At 40.9% G+C, this 20,717-nt stretch overlaps 1 protein-coding gene across 6 annotated transcripts in view; it reads right to left on the bottom strand.

The window, feature by feature from the left end:
* Positions 1-20,717, bottom strand: part of DENND1A (DENN domain containing 1A) — a 149,248-nt gene that overhangs the window by 49,807 nt on the left and 78,724 nt on the right. For all 6 annotated transcript variants that reach the window (XM_057372924.1, XM_057372920.1, XM_057372921.1 and 3 more), the window contains exons 11-13: positions 19,949-19,994; positions 11,722-11,823; positions 5,282-5,407 (exon numbers count right to left, since the gene is read on the bottom strand). In XM_057372924.1, the coding sequence (XP_057228907.1) occupies positions 5,282-5,407; positions 11,722-11,823; positions 19,949-19,994 (274 nt within the window). The remainder of the gene's footprint in view (positions 1-5,281; positions 5,408-11,721; positions 11,824-19,948; positions 19,995-20,717) is intronic.

Genomic DNA, 20,717 nt, shown 5'->3' with positions numbered 1-20,717 from the left:
CAGCCTGCTCAAAAGTTCCACAAACTAAGAGACCACAAAAACCTAAACATCAGCATGAAGCAGGAAAACATTAGTAATCTCAAAGCAGACCTGTGCACATCAGCCTTTTGACACCASGTTCAAAGGAACTCATGTTTCAGCTATTACTGCACAGCGAGATGCAGAGCACCCCATTCTCTACTTTAYGCAATGATCCTAGACCCAAAATCATTCCCACGGTGGATGTGGATTGGAGGGACGGGTGGTGTTTGCTATTTTTGTTTTGATTTGGGTTTTATTAGATGTTTACTTTAACATGTATGATGGACARGCAGTTTGGTTGTACAAGGGCAGAAACACCACAGTCAGCAGAGGGCCATGCTAACTTTCTCAAATACTACTTTTTATTCCCTTCCCCTCAGAATCCTGGGCTCCCCCTCCCCTTAGTGTGGCATACAAAATTAGATAACATAGGATCTTATAACAGTTTGGAAATTACAAAACAATTCTATTTACTACATACCAGACTGCTAGAAGAGATTAAAGAAAATGTCTTTTCAGGTTCATTAACATATGTATATCTCAACAGACTTAGATGTAGAATAATAAATGCCATTTTGAAGAACAGTAACTGCTTGTTAGAAAAAGAGCCATTTTTAAGGTTTAAAACAGCAAAAGCAGAAATTTGTCTATAGCAACAGTAAGGCTCAGAGAGGAAACAGCAACAGAATTGAAATGAAAACAAACATCACACAGAAAACAAACAAAACTGTGTTTCCCCACTAAATCTTTTCCAGTCAGTGACTGTGAATTCAGGTTAGTACAGCTTCTAGAGCACTTTCCATGGACAGTAAAATACAGCAATAGTTACATGTGATTTCTAAGGAAGGTTGCCGAAACCTCGGGTATTTAGAATATCACAAAACAAAGAATCTTCAGAGTAGGAAAAAAAAAGTCTTAAGTTTCAGTTCCAGAATATACAGCAACTCAATTTATCTCCATCTTTATCACAAAAAAATCAGATTTTACACACTGTCACTGTCAGTGCTATTCTCACTGTCTACTCCTACCTGCTAGCAAAGGCACCAGGATGACATTTCGAAGTTACTGTCATTTAGGCATCCCTAGACTGTCTCTACAGGCATGGATTTGAGAGCTCAACCACTTGAACAGGAAAGGAGTAAACATGGGTGGGAGAAAATTCTGTTGCTACACATCAGCACTGACKTTAACAGCAACACAACAAAACTGCAAGTAAAACAAAAAGTTCTATTGAACAAGCTTCTACTCACTGTTTCCCTTACAGTTTGGTGTTCATTTTAACAGGTCTGTGCACAAAGTTATATAAGCACTAGGGATCATCCTTGTTCATATTTTCTACAGATGGACAAACACTCTTAAAGCTTGGAAMTATGGAGACAGCTCTGGTGACAGGGAAGTATCTACTCCACATGCAGTGTGTGCCTTTAAAATATACATGCAAGGAAAAAAAGCTAGGCAGAAGATGGCCATGGAGAGGAAGGGACAGGGATGTGGCAATTACTGGGAGTTGCAAACAACTATTCGCTCTTCCACTGAACAACTTTAAAAACTAATTCACCATGGCAACAATCATACTTCATAGCAGATAAAGCACTGAATGCTTTGCAAAGCCTTTGCAAAATGAATTATGCACCAGTACGTAGCATGCACTTGATTATATTACTRCACACACGTTCCAACAAAATTTCCTTTTTGACTCATCTGGCATTTGCTTTTTTATTCTGCACCAAATATCACTACTTTTCTGACTCTGATCTCATGAATCTGGAATTGTTGAAGGAATTCATTGTGTTCTGATCAAGAGATTAATATAAAATAATTAATGCATTAATTATCTCCTTAAGTCAGATTGAGTGTTGTGTTGAAAAAGAAAAAAAACCTTATTTCCTCCTACTCATAATGGTTTCTTCCCCCATCATTACTMAAATTGCATCATATGAAGAGAAAATTAGTATCAAAGTTACAATTATGAAAATTGGTAGTACATTGTCTTCTCTACTTAAAATCCAAATATAAATTATCAGGCTTTGACAGGACAACAGAACTTACGCAGCAACATACAATAATAAACATTCCAACATCCAGTGTAGCTCAGCTAGAGCAGTGTGAAAAATGAGTATAAAACACATCTGAGTTTCAATACRTAGTTTCACATTAAGATCAGCAATTCACAAATTAGAAAGTAACTTCCGCAATGGAAGCTCATGAAAAACATGAAAATAGAAAAGCACACTGACTTTGCCTCTGAGATTTTCTGCATACTCTTAAGCAGATGCATCCAAGGAATGCTTAGGTTAAATTTAAACCAAATCAATTCAGAACAATTAAAATTAATCAGAAATTATCCAGTTTAAAACTAATGGTTGTTCAGGCTAATAAACCTCAATAAGACTGAATAATTCACCATGAAGACACAAAGAAATTAACATGCTTCACTGAAGAGATTCCCTTATCCTCAGCACCTCCCCCTGTGTGCAAAGAGACATCAATGTTCACGGTCCCTGTTCCCTGTGAAAGGTGTAAGTCATGGAGGAGTATTTACAACATGGTAACACTGTGTAATCCAGTGGCTTCCTACAAGTACCAGCCCCTGTCAGAATCGCTGCAGTGCCAGAGAACAGGCAGAACTCCTGTCATTTGTGATGCCTGTACATCCCAGCCGAGCCTGGAGCGCAGCTCCCACAGCGAGCAGGGGACAAATCCTACAAAGTTGAGGCTGCAGTAGCAGCACTGCCCTAGAGCCCACACGTCCTGCTGGGTCACACTCACACCCCAGTGCTCTGGGCCAGCCCCACCGGGAGCTCACCTCATCCCACAGGTGTGGGGGGCTGTTCTTCACAAACATTGTGGGAGAGTCCGACCGAATCCCGGGAACCACTAGGTGTCAGCAGAAGAAAGTGCACGGCCACGGATACCATCCCGAAAACCTGAGCCCCGCTTCCCAACATCCTCCAACTGCTCAGACCTACAAAGCACCTTTACACACACCTCCTATTCACACATATAGTTCTGCTGAAGATGACCTACTTGTGTGAATTAAAAATTCAGAAGAGATAAAAACATACCCTCTGCAAACAGCAAAAAAAAAAAAAAGGGAACTCGAAAAAAGTCATTTGAGTGAGTAAAATGTTCACACTGGTGTCACTGGTAGAAATTGAAGCCATATGCATGAAGATAATCTGCCTCAATAGAGCCCAGTGAACACCCTGCTGCTGCTGCTGTGTTTGACTGTACTTAACAGCAACAGAGCTTTGTGGGGACTGTAAGTACATCACCCCTAACAGACACTCCTCTGTATTTAAAAACTGGCTTAGTGCAGCTACGGGAAACACAGTAGGAAACAGTACTGCATCAGTTATTTTGTCAAGTAAATATTACTATTATTATTRTTATTATACTTGCCAACTGTATTACCTGAATGTTTCTTCATGCAATTTCTAGTTATCAAAGGCCTCAGAAAATTCATGGCAACAGAAACTCATTGTTAGTGTTTTGGTTTATATGTACATTACACAACCTTGTATCTCTAGACTAAAAGCCTCTGAACAAAGTAAGAGCTCTTAATATGTTAAGTGTAATAATATGAATTTAAAGCCTGCTCTGTGACACATTCTGGGCCTACACAGAATAATGAAAAATAGATTCACACCATTTATCCCAAAAAGTCAGCTCATACCAATGACAGTCTATGAAATTAAACTGTCTTATGAGACAGAAACTATGAAAGGAAGAAAAGCTGCTGCTTCTTTGAATCCATTTCCTAACCATCAATGATTTTAAATGAACTTGAGTTATGRGACATGAAATGCAAAGAACCACCTCATGTTTGGTATTGCTTGTGCCCTCTATTTACTCCATGTGAAGGCGATACRTGACTATGAAACAATTSCAAATTTTCTTTATCTAAATCTTTMTACTGAAACATTATGAGACAGAAACATAAAATCAGAAATTAAGTTTTTGTTTCACCAAAGGACTTGGGAAAGAAAGCCCTGAAATTTTCCACTTCCCAATTACTAMAATGAATTCTATTATATATTTGTGCAGCTATGTTTACAAGTTTTCTTTGATGGAATGATGAGCAAATCAAACAATTTTGGCTACTTCCTCAGGTTAGCTGTCCCTCGAAGTTGCACTTTCTATGGGGTGTGTCACTGTAAACTCATTTCAGATGTTCATCTTTAACATTCAGCCTTCAAAATACCAGATGGTATTTCCAGAACAGCAATTTAAATTTTTTATTTTCCTTCATAAACCCCTTAACTAGTTAATCTCACACACACATCCAGGCAAAGCATACACCAACATTCCCAGAGTTGCCTGGCAACTACAGGGAGGAGCACTGGAGAACAAGGAAGCCTGCACGGATGGAGGGGAGTCAGTGTCTCCCCAGCAGGGATAAAGGAGGCTCAMAGCCAGAGTGCCTCGCTGGTTCCATCTCTGTCCTTTATATGGACCCCATTTTAAACACCTCCCATTATTTCACCTGAAACGCTTTAAAAGCCCAGTTCTTACACCCAGGCAAACATACACAGGTCAATACAATTGTTTTTCCCACACACACCAATTCCCCCCATAAGATGTGGAAAGACTTGTGCTGACTTGAAAAGTAATTTTTGAAACCTGAATATGAATCCTAAATGAAATTATACTTACTTGATGGGGATAAATGGCTGTTTAAAAGTCAGGCAGAGCTATGTTTTCCTCCTGGCTTTAAAAATAACAAGATAAACAACTACACTGAAGAGACTTGAGCTCCTAAAAAATCCTCAAGAAACACTATACTCGYAGCCCAACTTTTGCCCAAGTAACCATTTAATATCATGGTTAAAATTAGATTTATCACATGTCTGCAGGCCAGATYTGTTAATCTTCAAAGAGCAGGAGAATGGCAAATACACCACCTTTTAACACAATAATAACACAGTGAAGAGATTGGTTTTGCAGGGGAGGAAAGGGTCAGCTCTGCAGTAGCCTCATATGATCATTGATTTATTCTTTTTTACAATCTCCCCTCTAACTTGACTGCCTTCAAAACCAAGCAACACCCATACCTTTCCGTAAGTTTTTCCCTGTGTGATGGACCATGCTTGTTGCACCTCTTTCATTTTGCAGACTTGAACAGTGTTTCAATACTAGCAGCCAAAGCGCCACCACGCTGACCTTAGTAAATGCAGGTTATGGTACAGTTTCAATTGCCAGGATTTTTCTCCACCACAGATGARGATTTACATCTTATGCCTACTAATCGCCTACTTACAGGTTCAATTTTCAGGGCGTTTCTGTAGCTCCCAAAGAAAGCTGCTTGTGCTTTCAGAAATGCTCTTGCAACACCATCTCCAGTGGTTGTAGAGACTTTCTTCAATCTGTTCTTCAGTGCAGAAACCTGAAATCACACAGCAGGCCTAGATCACTCTCATATCACAAACAAAGCGTTAACACATTGGGGCACAGCTAAATGAAAAATGTGCTAACCACAGCAGCAGTTATGACAAAAGGCGACATTGTGAATTCAGAGGTGAATTTTTCAGCTTTAAAAMCCTTACTTTTCAAGCTGTTTTGCTCCTCTAAGATATGATTGGATTCTATTCAGAAACCAATACGACACTAAAAGCTTCATTGAACCTTCCCTYCTACTTAAAATCCACTGTTAACATGCTGTTGAGTACTCTTTTGAAGGTAGTTCATGAAATTGTGTCATTCTTGATTAGAATCCATGAAAGAATTGCAGCTAAATTAATTCAAACATCAGATTAATAAGAGAAGCTGCTCTGCACAACCAGGCCATCTATCACCACCAACGTTAAAAACAAATCATGGAGGTCTAAAAAATTCATTTGCCACATACACTTTTTTTTTTTAAGGTTATATTCCCTCATATTTCAGAGCCTGAATGGGAAATGAGCCGCTGAGGGCTGTGTTTGTGTCTATGGACCSCGGCCCAGCCGCCCTACCGCTGCCCCTCAGCAGCACTCGGGGAAAAACACGCACAGCAGCCTCGGAATGTACACATGTACCCCATGATCCACAGGCTCGAATCTGGAAAATTAATTTAATGTATTGCCAATTAAAATACAGTCAGACAGTGAGAAACAAAGACAGAAACTTAAACAGCTTCCCCCGCCGCTTTTTACCGGCTCAAGTGCCCGCCCCGTTCCCGCCTCTTCTCCTCTGATGTCAGTCCCGACAGCTCCTCCCGCCGCTCTTTACTCCTCACACTTATCTTCGTTCGCTCGTGGGCCTTTTTGTTTGTTCTTACACATTTTCGGAGTTGTTTGGCGAGGCCGAGGCCGTGCTGGGGAGTCGCTGTGTCCTGGCCCCGTTGCCGCTCTCGGCCCCTCAGAACCTCTCGAGATTCCCTCACGGCCCCTCACAGTCCCCTCACCATCTCCTCACGGTCCCCTCACAGTCCCTCACGGTCCCCCCCACAGTCCCTCACGGTCCCCTCACGGTCCCTCACGGTCCCCTCACGGTCCCTCACGGCCCCTCACAGTCCCCTCAGTCCCCTCACGGTCTCCTCACAGTCCCCTCACGGTCCCCTCACAGTCCCCTCACAGTCCCCTCACGGTCCCCTCACGGTCCCCTCACAATCGCCTCACGGTTCCCTCACAGTCTCCTCACGGTCCCCTCACGGTCCCTCATGGCCTCCGGCGCGCAGACAGAAGCGGCACAGGCTGAAGCTCGGACACAGACCTCGCACCAACTCCGAGCAACACAAACCCAACTACCTGGGCTCGAAAGAAATGCAGGTGATGCTTTTAGAGGCCGCAGCCATGCCATGTGCAAAGCCCGCATTTAGTGACATACCTGACACAAAAAACAGGCAGGAGCCACAATTTCAGGAGCAAAGCAGAACAGCAGGAAATCCCTAGTTATCCCGATTTACAGGAGAACATGACTGACTCCATAAATATCCATATGATTAATTTAACAGAAAGAGCCAATAACTAGAAAACCTTCCTTTTTCAAATGCCATACTGAAAATCTCCATGGGGTAGCTCTGTGTGCTTCACACTACGCAAGAAATGCAGTAGGAATATTACTGACAGAGTGAGCAGATGCTGTTGTACTGACCATAACTAAATGTTTTYGGAGAGTATGAATTATACCTCATAAAATATAAGCTGATGGTTCAAATGTTCAAACTAACTTTCAAGACCTTCTTCCAATCCTCCAGCTCTCAATGAAATCTTGTCGTGGCCTCACCCATATCTCTAAAATTCTACCAGATGATTCCCTGCATATCAATTTTATTTCTCAGCCTTGGTAGCCCAGGGCAAGCCTGATTTTCCTGAGCTGTTTGTGAAGAACTCAGTTCCATCCCTCCCATAGCACATCCCTAAACTTCCTCCTGCTGCACTCTTGGATTTGGGGAGAGCACAGTGATTCCTCGCCACGCTCCACGGGTGTTAAATATAGAATCCATGCCAGGCACTACTTGCTTTTCTTTTGGAACTAGATGTTTTCTTTGCACTTGTGTTTACTAAAACAGTTGCAAAGAYATTTCCTTTTCAATCTTCTGCAGATTCTGCTGTAAAAGGCATTCCATTACTTAGTATAACAGAAATAACCAAGAGCGTGTCCAGCKCTGTTTATAAATCTGAATGCTCATGCCAATGATCCACGCATTAATGAGCCCACAAASCCATATTAAGATAACACATGATACCAGATTTAGTCTAAAGCCTGTAAAATAAGCTCACTCCTATTCACTGAGATAAAGTCCCTCAAGGAGTTCTCTAATTCTCTAAATATAAAAGCTTCACCAGATTTCCAAATCCAAACAGCATACTTCATGTTTGAAGGTGTCTAGACTTTTAGGGATGAAATATGCATTTATTTTCTATATAAACTTATGTAAAACATTTAAAGGTGTTTCTTAAAAGTGTAATAAAATGTCTATAGCTCTGAGCAACTTTCAAAGCCATCTCAAACATTGTTATAAGGCATTATCTTTAAATATTCATGTRAAGATACAGAACCTGCCAGCCAAAGCCAGTAAGAAAAAGCTCTGTGTTTTGTTTTAAGCAAACCAGAAGTTCAGAGGGCTGGCCACAGCCTGTCTGTGCTTCAGCTCTCCTGGTTGGGACAGAAACAATATTTACAAGTATTTTGCTACTCCCTTGAAGACTGTAGGATGTCCATTTTATATATATGTGGGATTACTGCAATAGGCATGTCAATTCTCTAACAAAAAAAATATTACCAACAACATATTTTAATATACTAACAWGCAGCAAAAAAACCCCAACCAAAACACCCTCATGTTTACTCTCTCAAATAAATTARTACATAATACAAAGTGGACTATACAAGCAGAATTAGGGCTGTTTCCTGCCTAAAGAGACAGTGATTTTTTTTAAAAAAAAACCCAAGTTGTGACTACTGAAAATGGGAATTATTTCTAGCCAAACAGACACATATACATGCAGTCTACCCYGAGAGTGTGTTTAAAGAAGATTTTTATACTTCTGGCAGTTGAGGTTTAAAGGTCCAATTTCAACTCTCACCATGTTTCAGAATGCAATCTGTGCAATGCAGCAGAATGAAATGGTTCAGTAAAGGTGCTAGTGGAAATTCTTTTAATTAGGTCCAAGGCTTTTCAGTTGTCAACATGAATAAAGCAAGAAATGTTCTATCGCAAACACAGCATAAGAAATAAAAATGGATTCACCTTTAGGAGGATGGTTTGACTACAGAGCTGCAGTTTGGGACTCCTGGCTGCCCTGGAAGCAGCTCATTGCCCTGTGTGCAAAGCAGCAGCCCTGGCTTCCTACCTGTGCTAGAGAATGGAGCTTTGGCAGGAGCTCCTGGTGAACCAAGAGCCCAGGACGTGCACTGCCCCAGCTCTGTGCCATCCCCTGGCACACAAACCCAGGCCTTCCTTTAGTAACAACCATGAGCTGACAGAGCAAGCTTATGCTTTACTCCTTGTAACGTGGAGCTCTGACTACAACCATGACTAGAAGATGACACTTATTTGGAAATACATGAAAAATCCATACGGGTTGCATTAAAAARAAATAAATTACTACCCCCTCTTTGCTATTCGTTACAACACAGACGGTGGTGTAGGAGACTTGTCAGCAGCAGATGCACTTATTGTAATCACAGTCCTTAATAAATCTCYTTTTTTAATATTGATTATTTTAAAAGGAAAGTTACTTCCCAGGGTGCTCTCATGCTGCCAGATTTCCAGCAACACATCAGAAGCAGAAGGTGAAGGAGGGGCAGCTTTTCAGATTTCAAATAGTTAATCAGCAACACAGTAGTACAAACCTTGATTTCCAGGGACCTGATCTTACCATTCAGAAGCCTGACAGCCAGCAGGTACTGCTGGGATAAACTGGGGCAAAGGAACAACTTGACATGACTGCTGGAACTGCCTGAATTGCATCCAGCTCCTCTGACACAAATTCTACCTAGAAAGACTTTTCACTGTGTCCTATGTTTGTTTGGATCCTAAGTATTAAGAATAATTCATTTTGAATTTCCAAGGATCGATGGTTTAGGTAGCATCACTATCATGAAACTCAAGAGCAACTCGCTATCACAAGACTTCATTCACTTGATTAACAAAGCTGTTCAAGGAGAGGGGGAAACAGCCTCAGAAATTTTTCACTGGGTTAATTACCTGATGGTGAACRCACTACAGAGAAGATGTTTTTGCTCACTGATGAATATAGATAGATTTAATTTAGCAAAGTAAATTTTGTCTATTCAGCAGTGCATTAATTGCTCACTGCTCACATTAAGTAGCAGAACTGGCAGAGTAGTTTGACATAACAGGCATTTATGATTGAGAAACTCTTGAAGACATTTGTAGTTTCTCAGATCATAAATGCATCTACTTAGACTAAGACCAGTGGGGAGACACTCCCAAAATCTCCCAGGGAAGCAAAAAGGAAAAAAAAGAAAGAAAAGAAAAGTATAATGGATTGGCTTTAGCGTCTCCCTGCTGAGATGAACAACTTGATCCACTTACAGTTCCAAACACATGATGCATGAAAGAACTGACAGAAATTCAATTCTTGCACAGCAGAGCAGCTGCTCTCTAGTGGTCAAAGCCAACTCTGGAACCGTGTGAAGGGAGAGACCTGGAGGGGGAACTGCATCATCCAGGTAACTGCAACAATGCAACASAGCTAAATGCCACATAAACCCTCAGCCCAAACATTAATTACACAACGCAACACGACTCAACTTAAAGCTTTGTTGTGAAAAATATTAATCCCAGCTGTATTTATATAGCAGTTGTGAAAAAAAATACCCCACGTACGCTACTGGTGAGCCCTGCCAGTTAATTGAATTTGCTGGCAGCACTTCCTCTGCTCTGCTCTCAACATCCTCTGAGATAAAATGGAGCTTTTAAAYAGACCTGTGGAAAACTGAATCAAGAAATTTGAACTAATAAAACACAACTCTCTACTGTTATAAAAGTGAAGTAAAAGTAAATAATGAAAGGAAGGAAGTCTCTTAAAATTTATTACATTCCAAAGCTTGAAGTTCTGTGTTTATTGGAGAAGTCTCTTCTGATGTTCTACAGTGTGCCCACAACAGCTCCTTTAATGAAGTCTCATAAAATCTAATATAATACTTGATTGTTGACAAATCATATACATGTTTGAGGCCCTGTGCCCACTGTATCCAGCCATTTCTTACATAATTCCATSAAATTTACAGGGCTGTCACTGACGGGTTGTGGATAATGGCACGAGCAGTGACCAGCTGGCAGATTTGGATGCTGGGAGTGAAATCAAAATGAAAAACTATATAAAGCCAGAAAAAACCATGGAATCTACTTTTACAGACTGAACGCTTGAACTAAAGCTGAAATGTTCACATTCAAGATGGCCCTTTCCTCCCCAGCTCCCTGTTTTTGAAGGATGGATCCCCTTGGAATGCTGGGGTGGCACAGCAGGAGGCACGGGGCGTTCACTGTTACTGCAGCTTCTCCTCACACACCAGCTTATATTGAGCTCCCTGCATATCAATTTTATTTCTCAACTGTACATAAAAATGTTCAGATCTGATTGKCAGCGCAGTATTTCCAAATAGCAAAGGAAATCCAGATCTTTCCCTGCCATGTTCTCCTAAACATTCATTCTCTGCCTTAAAAGCAGCTCCTGACACTCTCACTCCTCTGCTCTCCCCTCTCAGCTCCTTTAGTGGAGGTGATTGCAGCAGCAAGTGGGATGTCTTTGTCTTTAATGTCATACATTAAATGTCATGTATTTATACACCATWACTATCAAGTTATTAAAAAAATGAAATCATTTACCAATCAAAAGGGTGAAYGAGAAAGAAAATAAGGCCTGAATTCTAGCAGTGATTGAAGTGAATGTGAAGCATCCATTTCATATCATATCATATCTCAGGATATAAAATGCACAAAATTCTTTAAAGCTCACCTGGAAGTAGTCACAGGAAAAAAAAAACCCCACACCATTTAATTTGGAAACAAAAGTTAACTAAAGATGCAAGATTTCTACCTCATGTGAGCATTAGCTGATTTTCACTAGGAGGCTTCAATGCATGTCTGCAAATGTTCAAACATTCCTGGACACTTTGGCACAGAAAGCACTGAGGTAAAGCAGCTCAGTGCTAACAAGAAGAGTTCCCAGTGAGACCCCTCAGGCACACAGCAGGCAGGAATKGCTGCCAGGCAATGGAACCCTTGGATAAATCATCCATACATACCACATCATTGGGAAGGCTCTGAAGGTCATCAAAAGGGGTTTCCAGTGTGTTGGTGTCCACATTAAGAATCACCACATCTTCCAGGGCCATGCTTCTTACTTTCTATATGGGAGCAAATTCAGGAAAACAAAAAGGAAAATGTAAATATGAGGAATTACATTTTATGCATAGAAGATGCAAGTGACGGCAGAAAAACATGGCATTACAGAACCTCAACCTTTTTAAAAACAATCAACATTCTTGACTTCCTGTCATCATTTGTTTTATTTATTCATTTACAATGCTAAAAAATTAACCTTCAATTGGCAGAGGGAAGTTCTTAACATCAAGCACACTGAAAYTTGTCAAACCAGAGAGTCTGTGATTATTCAAGCAAAGATTTATTTCAAGCACCTCTATTCATGTTTGTCCTGTTTGCACATTTAACAGCTTCTAGACAAGTCAGGATTTCAAGCATTATCTTTTTGTATTTAGAAATTCATTTAAATAACTGCTTAAACAACACTAAATGAGTCACTGATACCAAACAGAGCAGGATTTAAAGACTTAACACGTCTTCCACTAACAGGAGAGTTGAATCTTTTTTTTTTTTTTTTACTGACTAATCACACAGGTTTAATCTCTTCAAATAACGCTTTGAAAATTCAAAATCAGAAAAAACTGGAATTATAGAATATGGTAATTGAGGAAATTTCCCAGCGACACTGTAAATAAATGTTTAAGTACCTACCTACCTCCACACAGGACCAAATGAAAATTACTGAGCAGGAAGGTGAACAAAAACATACTCAATTTTTAATTAAGGTTTTGTGGGGTGGAGGGAATTGTTTCCTTTAAAAGAAAGGAACTAAAGTCCTAAAACAATGGCAAAGTTGAGCCTTAGGCAGCTAAATAATTACCCTCGGTTTTCAAGGCTCAGTCCTCTGTCTATAAAGCAAACTGCTGTGTACTCAGGGATGAAAAAAAAACCCAACAACCATAAAATCTACTTTGTAGACATTTAAGTTTAGGTCTTCATGAGACATTTCTTTAACTTAAATAGAAGAATATTACATTTAATGCTTTCCATATAAAAAGCACCAGCACTGCCCAACAAACCAGGTACTTTGCCTTTCAGGAACCAAAGGTCACCCCGTTGGCTGCATCTGATAAACTCTAAAGCAATCCAGGAGCCTTGCTCCTTCTAGGAGTCCGGAAGCACCAGACAAACTGATTTGCTCCTTCCTGTTTCAGAAAATTAAAAATCTCACTTATACTCAGAGGACTCTAAAAAACTCCAACAAAAAGGTCTTGCAAGGCACTTAACCAAAGCCAGAAGCTTGTCAGACTGAGCACTGGCAGGACAAGACAGAGGGAATGAACCCTTCTCCAGAGATGCAGCACACGCGTGGTGAATGTGCCAGGGCTGTTTGTGTAACTCTGGAATGGATCTGTGCCTCCCCTACTTCACCAAAATTTGGGGTTTTCTGTAGAACAGGACAGGTCTGTGCCCAGCAGGGCTCAGCCAGGGAGGATAGCACARAAGGACACTCTGGTGGTGCAGGGAYTGTCAATGCTGCTCAATGTGATCACCCCCCATCTGGCCAGAAATTATGGCATCTGAAAGGGAGCTGATGTTTAACTCTGCTGGGCTGTACCTTTACACCACCAAGAGCTCAACCTCACTGTAAAACTTCACAATATCTGTACAAAGGCAGTGGATTTCCCCTGAGATCAACACTCACATTTAATAAAACACACTGGAGACTAACTTGATTGATAGCATCTGTCTTTCAATGCWTTCAAAACCATCATTTTTTGATGGTCCAATTGTGGCCCATTCTACARAAATGACCAGTTCATGTTAATCCTTAGCTGGTTTTATCATCTCTCCTGTCACTATCATCTTTGATAAAGGATTATGAGACAGTCATAAGGGCTTTTGTTAAATAATCACATGCTTCTTTCACTAAACCTGGCACCTAATCAGCCCAGCCGAGACACAATAACTATTTACTCTCTTGCTGGAATTTGAGTAAAAATTCCCATCATTCAACTGCAATTCTCACATTAAATCCCATCAGATTCTATGAATCACAACAACATGTAGATCATTTTTCACAAGTACAGTTTGTGTGTTGTCATAATTTTCTGGAAATGGGAAGGGACAGCCACAAGCCACACACAGTCTCAATCCTTATTTCACAACTTCCTGAAGAGTTAAACAAAATTTTACAAGTGATACCTGTGCAGCAGACTGGACTGTATTCAGTAAGTTGATATTTTGCTGAAAAAAAAATGTGGCTAAGCAAAGACCAAGAGGAAACATGAACATTACAGTTTSCTTATCTCATTTTCCTACAGAGCAGTGATGTACTGAGTCAGAAGGAGAGACTCAGTGAAAATGTGCATAACATCTTACCCCTGCAAACCTTTCTTAACCATCCTTGCCCAATTACTTGTAGCCATAATTAATCACCTAAAATCCATCTAAATCAAACTAACATCTACACCTGCCTTTTATTTTAAATGTCTCTTTTTAAAAGAGTGGAGAGGTATGGAAAGCTGGTTTAACAAGCACACTGAACCCATTGTTTATGGCCTCTATAAACATGGCTTAGTAAGAATTACTGAGTTAATCAGAGAGAACTTATCTCCTGGTGAAAAGAGCACTTTAAATTTCAGAAATGGCACCTTTACTGTGAAAATCTCTTAACTTTTCAAACAAACTCCGGGGGGCCTTAAACACCAGGTCCGTAAATAAGCACAGGCTGGGTGCCTGCCCCGCTYACAGGCAGCCAAACACTTGAATCACTTAAATGTTTTATGTGCAAGTTCACAAAAACACAGAAACCATATTCTAATAGAATACCCCTCCATCTCACTCCTATCACACCCTAGAAACAATATYCATCCCTCACAATAACACCAGTTTACACTAAATGGTATTTTATCATCACTGGCTGCAGTTGGCAGGTTTTRCATTTTCTGCCATAAAAGAATCACAAGTTAAACTTCCTTCAGGTGAACAATTTTGTTGAAAAGTTCAATTTAAAACAAAATAAAACCAAACMAAACAAAACACCTCCATAACCATCAAATACAAGCACCCCCTGCTTTTCCTCCCACAAACCAGGTTTGTGTAACTTCATGGTTAAATTGCTGCCAAAACATAAACCRAGTTGATCGTGAGGTTTTATAACCAGATACAAATGTGATCAACATACTGAAAAAGGTTGTAACAGTAAAAAGGTAACATACTTTTACCGATTCTTTTGGAAATGCAAAACTCCTTACAAAAACTAACATTCTAGCTAGCCTGTGCATTAAGTTTGAAACTGTTAAGGAAGTATGATTCACAACAAGTCTAAAATCCATTTGCTTAATGAYTTGTCTCTACTGAATTAATAGTTTCCATTTATTTTCGAAAGGAAAACACCACAACGCTGCAGACAACAATGTGTCAATCTGGCTGCCAGAAGGAGGAAAGGCAGCGGATATAAAATTTTATTATTTCATGCCCCAACAGCAGCCAGAAGGACTTAATGAAATCACGGCCAGATTTACAATCTGAAATGGCTATTCAGCAGACAGCTCTGCTTAAGCGGGATGTGCCCCCTGACCCCGGGGCCTTTGATCCGGGCACAGCAGGTGGGCTCTGTACATCCTACACATCTCCCACCCTTCCGGGCACCCTGAGCCTCTGCAGGTGATTCTCCAGATCCTGAGCACAGGCAGCTGCTGCCAGCTGAGTGACAAACAGCACCGGGCACACACGACAACCTCTGCTTCGGGGGAACGCTGCTCGCTATTGCTTGGCCTTCTGAAAACTCACCGCAGACACAGCCCCACAATCCCTTATCAACACACAGCTCTTATTGCCATTTTTCTGAAAACTGGATAAAAGACAATCCCACAACAATCTGCCCTATTTTTAAGGGCATTTTTATCAATGTTCCTGAAACCATGTATAGCCATACTGGTAATATTTGTGAGTGGCTAAACTGCATTTAGGGGTTTAAGTTAATCTATAACCCATCATTAAAATCCTATGGAAAAGCTGCACTTCTTCAGGTCCAAGTAGAAAAGGCATTGATTTACTAAGTATAAATGGGTGGGAAACGCTAATTACTGCTTCTCACCCCAATCAAAAATATAATTAACAATTAACACTACCAGTGGCAGATGCCAGTGGTCAATGAATTCTCAGGGTGTGTTGTGGGGAAGGGGAGCCCCATGGCAGGGTCAGGCCTGAGCCTTGGCTCACAGAACCCGTGCTCAGGGCTCGTTAGCTCACTCAGTGCACACTAATTGGGCTTTGCTCACACTGGATCCCAAACACAGCATCCTCACCCTGAAGCAGAGCAGGGGAATGTGCCAAAAAGTGYTCCCCAAGTGGGTGTGTGGGGTTCAGAGGGCCCTGAGTTCCACTCCCCTGGCTGCACAAGGAGACGTTACCAACCACTGTGTCCTCCCATGCATCACACAACAGCAGTTCCAGGGAACCTTCCTTTCCTCACATCRACATCTTTACTGACACCAGGTTGAAGCAAAATCTGCTCATACAGCTTTTATGATATACACAACTGTCCTCTTTCCTTAGGAAGAAGGTTAGAAAAGCATTCTGAAATGCAACGTGCAGTATCACACACAAATTAATCCTGCATAATCTTGCAGGAATTACAATTCTAAAATTGTAAAATGTCCTTGAATATGTGGAATATTAATAAAAACATACAATATTTTCCGAATCACTAATTCTAAGTCTCAGTGCTGGGTTTGTGCCCCAAATAGAGCAGAAGGGTAGATGTTCTGAGTGGATCTGGGCACACTGGAGTCGGCTGCCAGAGCTCCACATCCCAGAGCCCAGAACAAGCATCCCCAAGAGTCAATCAAAACCACATGTGCCTGAATTCCAGCAGGGATCCCCCAGGTCAAGGGCATTCCCCCTCCATCAGCACCATCACACTGATAACCTTCCTGCAGAAACACTCCTTTCCTCTGACAAAACTAAAAGGTTGCAGCTAAGTTGGACACAGCTTGCAACACAAAGGGCAATTTCATATCATTTGAAGCCTAAAACAGCCTACAGTGCACAGGCAGAAAACAACATTATCAAAGGGGTGTGTTCTTCTGATAGAGTTTCATTTTCCTATCTCATTATTTATCACTACTAAGTACTTATCTTCATCTAATATGAATTCAATTAGTTCCGTAAGCATGTTCCATTATTCATGCGATAGCTGCAGCCTTGCTTATCCAACAGCTTATAAACTTTTAGCCTTCTTTGAAGTCACTTTATGGATTGCTAAATGGAAATCTTATAAAGAATGACTAACTAGGTGATGATAGAAAAGCTGAAAAATAAGAGCACAAAACACAGCTCTGTATTTTCTWCCAAGGTTTTCCCCCATAAATCAGTTGGAGCCCTCTGACCTATAACAGGAGATTATCTTATCTCACTGGAGAACATTTCAGTCACAGCAAATTAGATTTAACAGTCAATGGATAGGCTTGATATTTTAATCATAAGAAAAATTTGTCATTTTCCATTAAAATAACTGTTCCTTCTACAGAGCCCCTGTGGAACACGGGAAACTGCAAACTAACTTTAAGGTACCAAACAGTTCAGAAAAAATCTGTCGAGCTGAGAGAGGCTGCATTTTGTTTGAAATCACCAACACTTCTGCTTCTTCCAGAGGCCCATTCCAGCACTGGGACAGCAAAACCCACAGAAACAAGACCAGAGGTAGAAAATTAATTTTTTCCTATATTCCAAATCCYTTCTCGCCTTCACACCACAGCTTTCTCTGGGCAAGATTAGGCTGCCAATGTTTGCACAAGGAGGATAAATCCAAGTGTGGGAGCTGCTGGGACCGAGCCTGAGCTCAGATTTACCTGCAGCACCCCAGGGCTCCACACCAGGGGAAGGGTCCACCTGCCTCAGCTGCAGTGCCAGGCTGGGGAATGATCCCTTATCCTGACACCAGAACACTTGCAAAGTCCTATTTGCTGAAACTGCAGCGTTTAGAGAAAAGGAAYAATGACAGTAGTTTGTAGTTCTAGTTTATAAAATTATTTCGATATGGAAAAGGTAACATAACTGCCAGATCAYGAATAAAAGAATTGCTGCTGCAACTATGATGTTGTTCTAACAAATCAAACACAGCTTTACATGAAGGAAGAGACAAAGAGAGGGAGCATTCAGCATCACAAACAGGTGAAGAGGTACCCTGGGAACTGTCCAGCTCTTGTGACAAATGCCACCTCTCCCTTGCCCAGGGCACAGAAATTCTGCAGCAGTTGCCACCAGACAAATCCAGCAGCCACCGTGAGATTTCATGCTATTTGTCAATAGAAAAAGCAGAGTTAGCTGCAAGATGCAGTTCTSTCTGCATTCATTTTATCCATAAGAGCAGAGAAAACAGTTTGGTTTATTTATTTAATTTATTTGATAAGGCACTTTGAATAACTGTACTCTGCCAAAGCGTGTCTGTGTTCCAGAATCTCCGGCTATTCAAAAGCCAGACTGGATTTAGTACTAAACAGATTTTTTCACAAGTTACTAAAATGATGAAAATTGGCTTCTCCAAGAACAACTCCTTTTTTTGAGTTTTTACAGATGGAGTTTGGAAGGCCTACAGAGCCCTGCAGTTTGAAACATGGAGACAAAGGAAGAAGCAATGGATTTAAAGAGCAATGCAGGAGTGAGACATCACACAAAGCAACTCCAAGGTGGAATTATTAATTTTTCTGTATCCATTCCCAGGCCAAGCACACAGCTCGTGGTGAGCACAAATGTCTGTGAAAGCTGACAAGTGTGTGCATGGAGATATTATCCCATCCTCTACCAGCTCTCTTCTGTCTTTTACAAATACCACAATAACCACACCAATGATTGCCTGGGACCAATATGGGGCAGAAAGTTTTTCCATCAATATGAAAAATACATTCCTTCCCAGATATTCCCTCATTCCTGCCTATGCAGTATCCAAGGGTGATTATTAGAAGCCCCTTGAGCACAAGCACATGATGTGCAAACAAATGTAYGTGTTGACTTTTAAATTAATTGGTTATTCACAAACACATTGTAYGGCAATTCTTTACTTGATTTAGCAGTATAAAGGGCATAAAAAAATCATCTGTACCCAGGATGGGAAGGAGAAGAAAAAAGACATCCTGCACATGCAATCTATCTTCTCGTGAATAAACTCACCTGTAAAATTACATCCCATTAATGCTGGCAAAAGGGGGACATTCCACAGCACACACAAACACACAGGGCAACATTACACCCATTTGCCCTAGTGAAACAATACTTGATCAATATTTCCAGAGATTATTCCACATTTTCTAGAGGAATTCCACATTTTTATGGACAAAACAACAATTATTCTAGTAGCACACATTCCTTTAGGTGATGCTTTGTAAACTGTTCTGTATCCTGAACATGAAGGCTCCATTTCCAAGCACAGGATTAAAGCAGAGACACAGATCCAGGGGCATGAGCAGTCCCAGCTCTCCAGCCCTGCCCCAAAAAGGCACAGCTCCCTGGGCAGGAACAGCCCTTCCCTCCCTTCCCTCCAGAGCACTCCTTGGGAAGGGCACAAGCAGTAAGGATCAGGATTTTCATCGGCACCTAAGGCAGTATCTTTTGTTGTCTCCCAGATACTTTTGAGGAAAGTCATCGACTGTTTCAYTGGAAGCAAAAGCAAATGTGCTATTTCCACTTTTAGAGTTTTTAAAAAGTCACATGAATTACTGGGAATTGTTTATAGGAGAAGCTTTCTGTGAGGGCTGGTTCTCTGCCAGCTTTGTGTTAACATTAACAGCAAGTTCCTTCTTTTCAGATCTTCTGAACATTAAAAAAATTACAATCTGTCTGCAAAAACCTAAAAGAGAACTGTAACTGTCAACATTGTGGTTTAATATCGAGTCTGCCTTTGTGACTGAGTCCAACCAAGGCACTGAACTGATTAAATGGAGCCCCAGGGTGGGGAGGGGAGCACGACGTGAGCTTGTCACCGCCGAGCTGTGAACGGGAAGTCTGCCCAAGGAGCACGGGGGAGCAAATAAAGCTCCTGAAGATTCAACATTATCATGTATGCTCCACTCAATTCCCCCAGCCCTCCCGAATTAAAAGGATTATTTCATTTTTAAGCATATGAATGAATGGGTAATTGCCTGCAGAATTTGGCTCTGAATCACAGCACTATATATAGTTTCAGAAATGGTGAGAGAGACTTACCTCCATCAAACTTAGGTGGATTCCAATGAGGTAGGGCATGGGGGCACTGCAGAGAGGAAAGAAAACCTGGCTTTACACACATGGCTTATTAAATCAGCTACAGGAAAACACCAGCATACTGGATTCGATTTTGCTTAAAAAGTAACAGATACATATATACAAACAAATCACACATGAACAAAATGTTATTCCATATTTGAAATACTTTCGYTACCATGCAATGGCCTCCCACTCCTGTATGACTTCACTTTTTCTTGACATTAGAATTTCTAAGGGACTAAGTTTAGGCAGGTACCTAAGGACAGCTATTAAACATATCCCTAACACTGGGGTCTTTTGTTAGAAAACCAAACAAAATGTGTTATTGCAATTTTAAAAACATATCCAGACTTTTCTAAGMGTATTCTTTCAAAAACTTGATTCTGTTGTAGTGTCAAGTGGTTTATTTAATGTATATGTATCACCCAGTAGCACCCAGATTTCAATTCTTTGAATGAGTCCAGACACATTTTATAGTAATTTACTTCTAAGTAGAAATCTTGACATGTTTTCCTAAAAGAAAACATAAAAAGCACTTTGGAAGCCCCTAATAAACTCCAGAGTTTCTGGGACATTGGCTGATGCCAATCCCCTCAGAACACAAACACCCCAGAGGCTCTTAGGCCAGGTTTAACCTCAGATCCAGGTGTGACACCTTTGTCAGCCCACAGAATGGCAGTGTTTAAGGGATGACCAATCTTTTCCATCTTCTTTCACTGATGTGAGCAAA

Source organism: Malurus melanocephalus, unplaced genomic scaffold (genome assembly GCF_030028575.1).
Source record: "Malurus melanocephalus ecotype Western Australia unplaced genomic scaffold, MMel_1.1 scaffold_181, whole genome shotgun sequence".
Classification (NCBI taxonomy): domain Eukaryota; kingdom Metazoa; phylum Chordata; class Aves; order Passeriformes; family Maluridae; genus Malurus; species Malurus melanocephalus.
The sequence above is the reverse complement of the archived record's forward strand: the minus strand, read 5'-3'. Positions and strand labels throughout refer to the sequence as shown.